At 36.1% G+C, this 12,207-nt stretch overlaps 3 protein-coding genes across 3 annotated transcripts; all 3 read left to right on the top strand.

Moving 5' to 3' along the window:
- apodb (apolipoprotein Db) lies at positions 1–3,756 on the top strand. The gene is made up of 5 exons (XM_074621686.1): positions 1–75; positions 1,076–1,191; positions 1,274–1,395; positions 1,772–1,857; positions 3,068–3,756. Exons 2-5 carry the CDS (start codon positions 1,081–1,083, stop codon positions 3,298–3,300), a joined length of 552 nt encoding a protein of 183 aa, XP_074477787.1. The 5' UTR covers positions 1–75; positions 1,076–1,080; the 3' UTR covers positions 3,301–3,756.
- Positions 3,757–4,278: 522 nt separating this feature from the next.
- otos (otospiralin) lies at positions 4,279–6,749 on the top strand. Its single transcript, XM_074621886.1, has 4 exons — positions 4,279–4,378; positions 4,574–4,640; positions 5,075–5,098; positions 6,238–6,749. The coding sequence occupies exons 1-4, from the start codon at positions 4,334–4,336 to the stop codon at positions 6,423–6,425; spliced, it is 324 nt and encodes a 107-aa protein (XP_074477987.1). The 5' UTR covers positions 4,279–4,333; the 3' UTR covers positions 6,426–6,749.
- A 924-nt stretch (positions 6,750–7,673) lies between these two features.
- cops9 (COP9 signalosome subunit 9) lies at positions 7,674–12,207 on the top strand. The gene is made up of 3 exons (XM_074621980.1): positions 7,674–7,876; positions 9,034–9,106; positions 12,096–12,207. Exons 1-3 carry the CDS (start codon positions 7,814–7,816, stop codon positions 12,131–12,133), a joined length of 174 nt encoding a protein of 57 aa, XP_074478081.1. The 5' UTR covers positions 7,674–7,813; the 3' UTR covers positions 12,134–12,207.

Below are 12,207 nucleotides of genomic sequence, written 5' to 3'. Positions count from 1 at the left end.
GACACAGTTGTTTTATAAGCAGCTGCAGACTCCACCAGACCTCCACCTGACATCTTCAATCCTCATACACCTGAGGTAAGACAGTTTTATGTCATGGCTTTATTATACTAAAATGTAGAATTAACAGGATACATTTTTACTTTACAATATGGTAAACTTTTTAAATAACACTGATTGTTTTCTGCAGTATTCAAGAACTTGTTTTCCACTTGGTTTTATCCTATGTTGTCCTATAGTATTTTCTTTTTTTTAAGTTGAAATCCCTTATAAAACTATTAAATATCATGTTTGTTATTATTGTTACATAGTAGTATCTACTGAAAACAAGTAGCCTATTGGCCCGTATGAAGGTATAGCTGTTACGTGAAACCAGAAGAACAGGTGAGGCAACATATGTCGTGGAAAGGGACAAAAGAAAATGATCAGGTGCAGCACTGAGAGAGGGATAAAGAGAGTTTTCTGGCATGTTTCACCTTATCTTATTTCACAAAACCATGAAATCTTTGTCAATCATTTTAAATCTCTATGGGGAACAATAGAAAAAAGGTATGTGGCACGCCAACACCCTCCTCCGCAGACTGGAGATATAGAATATGATGTGGGCTTTAGGGTTCAGTTAGGTTTAAACCTGCACTAGGCAGAATGCTTTTGGCATTATTGGGCAAATATTCCATAATAACCATTCAGCATATTTTAATTCAAGTGATCTAAGGGACAACTGTTACTGTAATGCATATTTCTCTGCTCAAATGTTTTCAGAAACATCTTGTTGTGTACTGTTTAGCTGTAAAATGAGAAAGTTTGCTCCGGCTGGTGGGTGGTGCTTGGTATTTCCTCAACTTATCTCAACATGGCTGCCGGGTCACAAACTTTCTCATTTTACAGCTTAACAGTACATTAAAACACGTTTCTGACATTTTACATAAGAAATAGATATAGATAGATAGATATAGAGAGAGATGACGGTATAGATATATAGAGAGATAGCCCTAATATATATAAAGATAAATGCATATAGATATAGGTATAGATAGATTTGGTATTTATTTTGATGCCACTACTTTTGTACTTTTAGGAGCAATGTCCACCGTCTACCTCCTCCTGTTGCTGCTCCCTCTGGTGTCAGCACAGACCTACCGCTGGGGTCAATGTCCTACTCCCGACGTGCAGCCCAACTTCAACCTTCAACAGGTAAACACACATAAAAGCATTCATTCATTACACTTACTGTGCACTGAAGTACACAGAACTAATGAAGCCTCTCTGTTAACAGTACCTGGGCCGCTGGTATGAGATCGAGAAGCTGCCTGCTTCCTTCGAGAGAGGGAAGTGCATCGAGGCCAACTACTCCGTAAGGAAGGACGGTACCATTCGGGTGCTGAACTCTCAGTTCTAGTGAGTATTCAGGGATTTATTTTGACTTGACCGATCATTAGATTTGATGTCCAGTGTTAGATATTCTACCTGGGAAACAAACCCACAAGTTTAGGGGAATTTTTTCATCTGACTCTGAGGAATAGTTCAGCATTTTGGGAAATTTGCTTATTCGCTTTCTTACCGAGAGTTAGATGAGAAGATTAATACCACTCTCGGGAGATGGCAGACAATTGATTCTCTCTTTCTGATTGCTTTGATAGTGTGTTATTGGTTTACTTAAATTATTATTGTCATTTTTTACTAATCTTGTTTGTTCCTCATTTGGAAATTTGGCATGTACTTCTACTGATTTATTGCATCACATTTAAATTGTTTTTCTGTCTCCGTGTCTCAGTAAAGAGAAGACGAGGCTAGCAGAAGGAACAGCAGTGGTTCAAGACCCGAGAGACCCGGCCAGACTTGCAGTCGGCTTCTCATATTGTAAGCACTCTTCTTCATCCTTATCCTCTTCATATGTTTTGTTTCTTGATGTCATCTTTGCCGTCATCTCCATCCTCTTCTTATTCTTCTTTGTCACTTTTTGTAGTCTTGTCTTACTGTTTTTTCTCGTGTTTTAGAGATAATAGTGTTTATATAATAATTATATTGTTAAAATCATTCTGTAGTTCCGTAAAAACATGTTCAAAAAGACAGAAAATTGAATAGAAAAGTAGTTTTTTAACAGACTTTCCACTTATCACTGAGCTCATCCTGCCTAAATAGCTCACATTGCTTGTGAATGATGATATATCGGCTGACAAATGATGCAGCAGCCTCAGTGCATTTGCAATGTCAATAACAACGAGTCTGTGTGTCTGTCTGTGAAACACGTCGTCATCTATTCTGGTCCAACCGGTCATCAGTAGATGTTTACGTCCTTTTTTTTAGCCAATTTGAGCATTACATCACTGTCGAAGCTGTTAAGGTGACGAGGTTCAAGTCTGACTTCTCAGGCAGGACTTCCAGTGTGAGCCATGATGAATGAAGATGTTAACATTAGCATTTAGCTCAGGGCACCACTGTGCATAAGTACAGCCTCACAGAGCCTCTGGCACGGCTGTAGACTCTTAGTCTTGTGTATATATATGCTGTTTTGTATCATCAGTATGCAGATGATACTTGAACTTATTTTATATGCTGTTCTGTATCATCAGTATGCAGATGATACTTGCATTTATTTTATATGATGTTTTGTATCATCAATATGCAGATGATACTTGTATTTATTTTATATGATGTTCTGTATCATCAGTATGCAGATGATACTTGCATTTATTTTATATGATGTTTTGTATCATCAATATGCAGATGATACTTGAACTTATTTTATATGCTGTTCTGTATCATCAGTATGCAGATGATACTTGCATTTATTTTATATGATGTTTTGTATCATCAATATGCAGATGATACTTGTATTTATTTTAAATGATGTTCTGTATCATCAGTATGCAGATGATACTTGCATTTATTTAAGATGTGATCTGAAAGGAAATGTTTTTTCTTTCTAGTTCTAACTTACTCAGACGCCTCTTTTTCCCAGTACTTGTAGTATATTGTTTTGCACTGATTTGTTTTGTAATTCAATTTATAAGCTCTGCTTTACAAATCATCATCTGTCTCTCTTATGTCTCTTGTGACTTCCTCTCAGTTGCACCCTACAGTCCTTACTGGATTCTGTCCACTGACTACACCACCGTGTCCGTCGTGTACTCCTGCACGAACATCCTCAACATTTTCTACATCGAGTACGCCTGGATCCTCGGACGGTCTCGCTTCCTGCTTCCGGAGACCGTGAGCTACGCAAAAGAGCTGCTGATGAACGAAGGGGTTCAACTGTACAGGATGAAGGCCACAGATCAGAGGATGTGCAAGGATGACTAGGGATTCATGGAGGCTTCCACTCATTCACCTGTAACCAGATGAGGCAGGGCTGAGTACTGGATCAATAGTACCTTGTATTGCAATTATCACAGCAAACAAATATCATTATGATTTGCTTTGACTTCCATTATTTATCCAGCATCGTCATGTTGTAACTGTTCCTCAAATCCCTGACAAAAAAATAGATCAAACTGCTGTGTTTACAGATATGAAAGATATTCTTGAAATATATTTTTATATTTTAATTCTGTAACTGCTCAGTGCTTTAAAGATGGACAAAATGGAATTTGTTAAAACCTAAAAATGAACAGCAATGCTCAAGGAAGTTACTAGTAATATATCGTATTGGGATATTAGTTACATTATGTGAATTACAAAGTGTTGCAATGAAACAAGCATATTCGTGGTGATGGCAAAAAAAACTTGTTGGTGAAATCTATCAATATTAAAGCTGTATTAAGCAGATAATTTGGTCACTCTTCATTTATATTGACTCTAACTGAGCAACAACGAGTAAATAAGAGATTTATAATATTTTCTGTCCAAAGTGAGAAGATATCCAAAAGTTCCACAGTTACTGTGGGAAGACGAAAGTGGATTAAGCAGTAAAATGTGAGCTTTTTGTCCATTGACAAACAGTTTCACAGTGAAAATTGAGCAAGGCACTTGCGGTTACAGTAGACGATTCAAGTTGTACTTCGTAGATACATTTATATATATAATGTAAACATATATGAGAAGATGGATCCAGGAGGATGTCAAGCAGCCTGCAAGCATCGCCAAACAGATAGAGCCAGAGCAACATGACCTCCACTCCACCGTGTAAACTATAGAGAGAGGACAAGATTTTAGTTTTTACTTCACAGATCACCTGGAAATACCAAGAGAGGACGTCTCTGTGTAAATACGGTATAATCTGGGCAAAGCTTGGCTGTATGTGTGTGTGTGTGTGTGTGTGTGTGTGTGTGTGTGTGTGGAGGTCTTCCTCCACTGAGCTCCACACACCACAGACCACAGTCTGCCAGTCCAGCAGATGAACAGCAGCATCTCTCTGCACGGCTTCACAAACCAATTACAGGTAAACACCTTAATATCATTTTACTCTCACAAAACTTTGGTAAACTACAAGAAGAACACAGTCTTTTTTAGGAACTAGGAATCATTATATCACCATATACAATTAAATTGTGCCTTTGGGGTCATTGAAGTTTTCTAAAGTTTAAAGACCAGTGGATAAATACCAAGATCATTGTATGCATTTTTGTTCATTTAGGAAGGAAAGATGAAGCTGTTGCTCCCGCTCAGTGTTCTCCTCTGCCTCTTTGCTTGTCATCTCAGTGGTGAGTTTCTCGTTTTTTAATAAGTAAATTATACTTAAGGTTCATATTCTCCTGAAGGTTTGTCGTAACTGAAGTTAAGTTTGTTTGCACAGTAAAAACACAGTGGTGATACCCAGTTTAATATATGCATGCATAAATGTGTATAGCTGTGTATGAATCATGTATGATCCCAGATATGACTGAATCTATAGCAGATCATTTGTTTTTGGTGACTGCATGTTTACAAAGAGGTCTCTGTCCCAGGATGAATTCTCCAGACTGTGTGCATGTGTGTGTGAAATGGTCAGCAATAATATTTGCGGAGGGAGCAGGTATCCTGCAGTCCTCTGGAAGGAAGCTCAGTTTTCGACACTTGAATCCCGTCTTTGTGCACGGGAAGCCTTGGAATGCTTGGGAATGTTAATTTTTTTTTCTCTCTCTCTCTCTCCTCACAGAGGCCAGAGTCATCCCAGAAGGAGGTATATAAATAACACATCTCCATTTAGATGCCTACATATTTTGCAACAAACACAAAATGACTCTGATATTATAGATAGTTTTCCATCTTTGCACTTCCAAAAATGAATAAGCTTTGTCTTTGTTTTCTTCTGTCATGAACACATTTTACACAGAGCACATATTCTGACACTGAAGACGTCGACACTATGGCGTCAAGCTGTGCAAATTGGAAGTTTAGTTTAGTTAATTTTGGTCATTTTCATCTTATACAACTCAAATACATCGTAACATTTCATTTTACAGGTTCGCAAATTTCATGGTAATTAGGTGATAATTAGCAAGTAACCTATTTGAAATTTCTTTGGAATTGCACCAAAATTACCCCAATAATTACCTTAAAATTTATATAAAATTACTTTATTATCAACATTATTTAGTAATTATATTCTGTATATTCCGCTGTTTCCCAATAGCTGGAAATTTATTTAATATATTTCCAGAAAAAGAATACAACGTTTATAGAAATGTAACCTGGTAGCTAATGTAATGATTCAGAAGAAAAAAATTAAAATAAGTTATTTGCTAAATATGATCTATTTATCAGCAGACATGGAAATAAAACATATCAATTAACTTTGTATTCTTTTCCTGGAATTAGATTAAATAAATTACCAGCTATTGGTAAAATAGCGGAATATAATTATTAAATAATGTTTATAATTAAAGTAATTTTTGATAAATGTTGAGGTAATTATTTGGGGTAATTTGGCAGTAATTCCAAAGAAATTTCAAATAGGTTACTTGCTAATTTTCACCTTATTACCTGGAAATTTACGGACCTGTAAAATGAAGTGTTACCGTATATTAAGTGTAGTACTTGAGTAAATGTACTAACTGATCACAACATGTGTTGCATTTTGAAACTGAGGTGTGGCTCCTTTTTCTTTAGTGCTGTTTGTCTCTTTTCACCTACATAAGCTCACACCCCTTCTCTAAAGGTTTTGTAAATACATTCTGGGAATTTTTCAATATACTGACTGAACTAACTGAACCTGAACATCAGGCAGATTTAGACTAACTAATAACCGGTGGAATGTGACGTATGACAGTTTGGGTTAAGTTGTCTCCTGTTCTTCCCTGACTTGCTGTGTGTCTTTAGAGCCATATGAAGAACCACCAGCCATTCCCTACTGGCCCTACTCCACCTCTGACTTCTGGAACTACATTGAATACTTCAAATCCATCGGCGCCTACAACCACATCAACGAGATGGCTCGCACCTTCTTCGCCCACCAGCACCTCGGAGACACCCTGGGATACGAGACCAATGAGGGACATGAACACTGAAAGGAGACTGGAAGGAGCCAAGAGGGGGAGAAAGAGGGAAGGGAGGGAGCTATTGAGTTATCCTGAGTAAATATATAAAGGAAAGAAGTTCTTACTTTGACAGAAAGGAAAATGAGTGAAATTAATATAGACTAAAAATAACATGCAAGATTAAAGGTGAATACTTTGTGATTCTTTTCTTTTCCCAAGTATATCACAGTTTGTAGTGTAGTCATATGTATAGAATACACATGTAGAGTATGTAGCCCTTTTGTAGGATTGTATGTTATCTTCATGTACTGTACCACAAATAAATAAAACATTTTTCCAATATGTATAACATCTATAAATTATTATTTTTTCTCTTTTTACTTAAATTTTAAATTACATTTTTTATTTTTAAATTTTAATTATTTATTTCTTAAAATGTCTCTTTTCTCTAGTTAAATTGTTGTCTTTTTTTTTTATATTTTTAAATAACTTATTACTTTCAGGTAATACTTTTAAATAGAAAGTAAATATCAGTGTCTCTACTACACCAACAAAAAATCCAGTTTATATATATATATAAACATACATATACATACATATACATACACATATACATATATACATACATATACACATATACATACATATACACATATACATACATATACACATATACAGATATATATATATACACATATATACATACACACATACATACATACACACATACATACACACACACACATACATATATATATACATATATATATATATACACATATATATATATATATATATATATATATACATATATATATATGTATATGTATATATATATATATGTATATATATATATATATATACATATATATATATATATATACATATATACATATATATACATATATACGTATATGTATATACATATATACATATACGTATATACATATATACATATACGTATACACATATATACATATACGTATACACATATATACATATACATATACATATATATACATATACATATATATATATATAAATATTTTACCATATTAACTCCTGGTGTCAATTAAATCTACTATCCAGTCACAGGGGATTTATGTTGGTGAGTTAAGCCATGCTTTCTGGAATAATGCAGAAAATTGGTATATATACACATATATACATTACTTAATTGTTAAGAAGTAAAACTGCTCATATTACACTTTACAGTCTGCGTTCTGTTGGTTTTGTTACCGGAAGTAAAGAGCGGAATCACTGAAGCCAGCTCGAGGAGTCAGCCGGACACATTTCAGTGTTGCACACGCTTGCTTTGTTTACGTGTGCTGAAGCTAGGCTAAGCTAAGCTAACCACAAACTCAAAGCTACTAAACATCTTTAAACCACAAGTGCTGCTGAACTGAAACTAAAACACAATGAAACCCGCAGTGGACGAGATGTTTCCTGAAGGAGCCGGACCGTATGTTGATCTGGACGAGGTGGGTTAAAGGTTTTACACCGAAACACAACAGAATAAACCAAAACACTGGTTAATGCTAGTAACGTTAGAGATGTAGTTTATGTTCTTAAAATAATGCTGTTAGATACAGCTGATCTGCTGATTAATAATAATAATAATCATCATGATAATAATACATTACATTTAGCATCTATTTCTATTGTTTATTTATGTTTTTAATAAGGTAAAATCAGATTTGTTCTTCTCCCTGCTCTGTTTTGGTCATGAAATGTGTAAATAGAGTTGTGTTTTGATTGTGAATAACTCTTTTCTGGTGTACTAACATGAACAGAACATATAAAAACGAAATTAAAGATACCTGGCTGGACATGCAGTCTGCAAAAATATGAATCCCCTCTTATACTACTCTATAATACACAGTCTCAGCCCTACCATCAAGTGTTTCATTCTCTATATACTTCAGATCATAACTAATAACTTTAGTTTTCACAGCAAAAGTTATAGTGGATTACACACATTCTTTCAGACTGCATTTTCAACCTGCCACAAACTGTATCCTCTCTCTGGAGATGTGTTTTCTTACCTGTCATAAGTTATAGTTGGATGCACGCTCTTTCAGATTGCATTTTCAACCTAGCACAAACCTTACGTACCCCCTCTTTATATTGCACAAATGATGCCCTATTATCAAGTGTTTTATTTTGTGTACACTTCAGATCATAACTAATAAATTTGGTGAATATGGAGAGGTTTTTATTTTCAAAGCAAAAGTTATAGTGGATTACACACATTCTTTCAGACTGCATTTTCAACCTGCCACAAAACTTACCCCCTTTCTATAATGCACAAATGATGCCTTACCATCAAGTATTTTATTTTGTATATACTTCCGATAATGTCTAGTAACCTTGGTGAATTTGGAGATGTTTTTTCTTACCTAGGATAAGTTATAGTTGGATACACGTTCTTTCAGATTGTATTTTCAACCTGCCACAAAACGTCCCCCCTCTCTATAATGTACAGTCTCTGCTTTACCACCAGAAGTATGTTCCATTTCTAATATCACATTGTCCCCTAGTAGCTTTTCCATCCCTGTTGTTTACATTGAATGTAATGTTGTGTGTGTGATATAGTTGCTAATGCTTTAAAACTGGTTGTACTGCTGTGTGTTAACAGGCAGGAGGCAGCAGCGGACTGCTAATGGACCTGGCAGCCAATGAAAAAGCAGTGCACTCTGATTTCTTTAATGGTGAGCCTCAGTTTTCTCTACTTTCTACTTTTTTTCCCCCTAAATTATCAAATTTGCACACACTGGAAAGAATATGTACCACTTAAGTCATCTGTTCTTTGAACATAGTCACAGTCAGCAGGACGACACACAATGAGGAGGAAGCTTTCAGAGTTGAGCAGAAATTAAACTGAAATCTTGGCACTTTTATCCAGAGTGGCAACCAGTCTCAGGAATACGCTTAAACTCACTGATTCGTATCATGACTAAAACTAAATGATCAAAACCACACAACAAAATACTCCTGTGTCCTTAAGGATCATGTCTGATGGGGAAGCGTGTAGTCTAGTTCCGAATTACAAATGTTGGTAAATAAAACAAGTGAGCCTTTATGATTTGTTTCCCGTCCTCCTGTCCTGATCTGTCCATTTATTTTATTGCCCACATTTGTCAGTAGACATTAGCAACTTTAGACACGAATGGTTGTGTTTACATGCATTTAATTTATCTTAACATTCCAGATGTTTGGTAGTAATGTGACATCTGTAACATCACTTAAATGAGAAACCTGGTTCCCTTTTGATGATCAAGGGATTAACAGAAACCTGGTTAACGCATATATTTCTTTTAGAGAAACCTGATCACGTGTAAAGCTTTCTTTTAAAGTCAAACTTAAACTGTAAACTGAAGCAGACTGAACTGTTCAAACACTGTTTAACCATATTGTCTTCTCAAATTAACCCTCCGAAATCCTGTTGTTCCCTTGTAAACACCCGTTTCACACACACAAAACATTAAGATAATGTGTTTTCCGCCTTGCAGCGTCGGCTGCAGGCAAAACAATTTGGGCTCAGCAGCACTTGACCTAGAAAGAAAAGAGCTGATTGTTAAAAAGGAGGGAATGAAAGAAAAGAGGGATGTTGAGTTTTATAGCTTCTGTCAGACTGAAAAGCAGCGGGACACCTCGCCAGTCAGCTGCTTTAAAACACACACACATTCATACACACTCCATAACATCACTTGGGTTGTTAACACTGCTAAAACTGCCATTCAGTGAATTCTAAGCATGTGGCGCTATCAGGGAGTCCCATAAGTGCCCTCATGCTAATCATGTGTGCAATCAAAGTACTGTAATGTCATGTGTCATCCGGAAATAGACACAACTGCTACGCATGATGAGACTGACCTATAGTGTCCAAAATTATGCAACTTAAATGGCTTGTAATTTCCTGTAATGCTTTTTAAAATAGAGCGCTAATGGGACCGTAAAGCCTTACCCCACTTATGTTTTCATATGTGCACACCAAACACTTCTGCTAATCAGAATCAGGATTTAACAAGAAGTGAGCGAGGAATGGAAAAGCACGACATGTTGAAGAGTTCGGTCTGATTTATAGAACTAAAGTGATGATTTAAATGATTTTAATTGGGCTCTGTAAGCTCAGGTTGTCGTGTCCTCACGTAGACATGACACTGTAATGTTAAGCTGCGTTAAAAGGTCAACTAAACACTGAAACATGGACTACCGGTCCCTGGTGCGGCTTGTGTTAAAAGTTGCAAGGGGGTATGGGTAGCCAAGGGGCAAGCTGCTTGACTCTTTGCCTGTCCCTTATTAGGCAAAACAGGAATGTCCTGTTATCGGAAACCACCGAGACATGAAAGAAAGAGTTTCTCAACCCTGGTGCGCTGAATTACTGTGTGTTCCAATACCCATACTACCTTACTATATGCCAGAAAAATATCTATTATGTCCCTACTAGTATGTCAAATTCAGTATGACAAAAATACCAGGATGTCCTACTACATCTGGTCGTATTCTGCAGTATGTAAGCCAGCATGCTTTTCTGGCTATTCTGACCCACAATCCTCTGCGGATATATTTCCAAGAGGGTCAAAATTCAAGGCGCAATGTTATGACGATGTAGTATGTCCCAATTATATGCATACTGCATGCAACAGTACGTACTTTGTAAGGACAGCTGCAGTATGTACCGAGTAAGAATACAGAGTATTCGATTTGGAACGTAGCCTCAGTTTGAGCATATGAACATTATGGAAAATGTATGTTAATATATATATATATATATATATATATAACATTTTACTATACAGCCTATAAATGGCTGCAAACTACTTGTAGCCTTTAGCTCATTCTGAAAAAAAAACCTTGCAGCTGAAAGCCCCTTTTAGCAAATTTGTGATTTGTGATATTGGGCGTACTAAATAAAATGGACTTGACTCAAAAGTACAATTTCCATCGACCACAAGCTCACAGCTTTTGTCACAAGGATGTCAGTGGTCAAAGTTATGTGTGTGGGTTAAAGGAGCGTCTGGAAAAACTTTTTAAAAAATTGTCAAAGGTCAAGTTCCATATTGAAATTGTTTGTTGTGTCTAAAACCCAAAGATACTTAGTTTAATACCACAGAAGACAAAGAAAAACCAGCCATTTGAGAAGCTGGAAACAGTGAATTTTTAGCAGTTTTGCTTCACAAAATGACTTAAACGGTAGTCGATACATAATCAATATAGGTAATAGTTGACGACTAACAGTTTCGGCTCTAATCACTAGAGCTCGTGAATGTAGTGTTTCATTGTGTGGACAAGACGTGCAAAGAAAATTGGCAGAAAAGCTTTGAAATTGCTGTGTTACATGAAGAAACTTTTCTATCTGCTTCTATTAGTATTATTATAATTTTGTCTTGTGATGTGAATCATTTCCTCAGCTGGAGTCCTCAGGTGTCTTTGTTATGATAAGAAAATGCTAACGTATGTGGATGGCACGTATACAGTTCCTATGCGTTTGAAGTAAAAGACACTCTGGATAGAAGTTTCCACCACACTTCATACGAGATGTTTTAAACTTAAAGCTAGAATTAAAATGATGATATATTGCGTAATTAGCTGAGAATGTAGGAGTTTTGGGTGAAACAGCTGGACTAATTCTAACCCTGTTCTCGTCTTTTTTTGTCTCCCTTTTCTTTCCATCTTGCTCTCTTTTACTGCCCGCAGACTTTGAGGATCTGTTCGATGACGATGACCTACAGTGACGACAGCGTGGGACCACCTGTCTGTTTCTGTGAATGTTGTGTACATAAGAAACATTAAAATGGGCTTATTCTGA

Source organism: Sebastes fasciatus, chromosome 21 (assembly GCF_043250625.1).
Source record: "Sebastes fasciatus isolate fSebFas1 chromosome 21, fSebFas1.pri, whole genome shotgun sequence".
NCBI classification, from domain to species: Eukaryota; Metazoa; Chordata; class Actinopteri; order Perciformes; family Sebastidae; genus Sebastes; species Sebastes fasciatus.
This window is presented reverse-complemented; position numbering and strand designations above follow the sequence as displayed.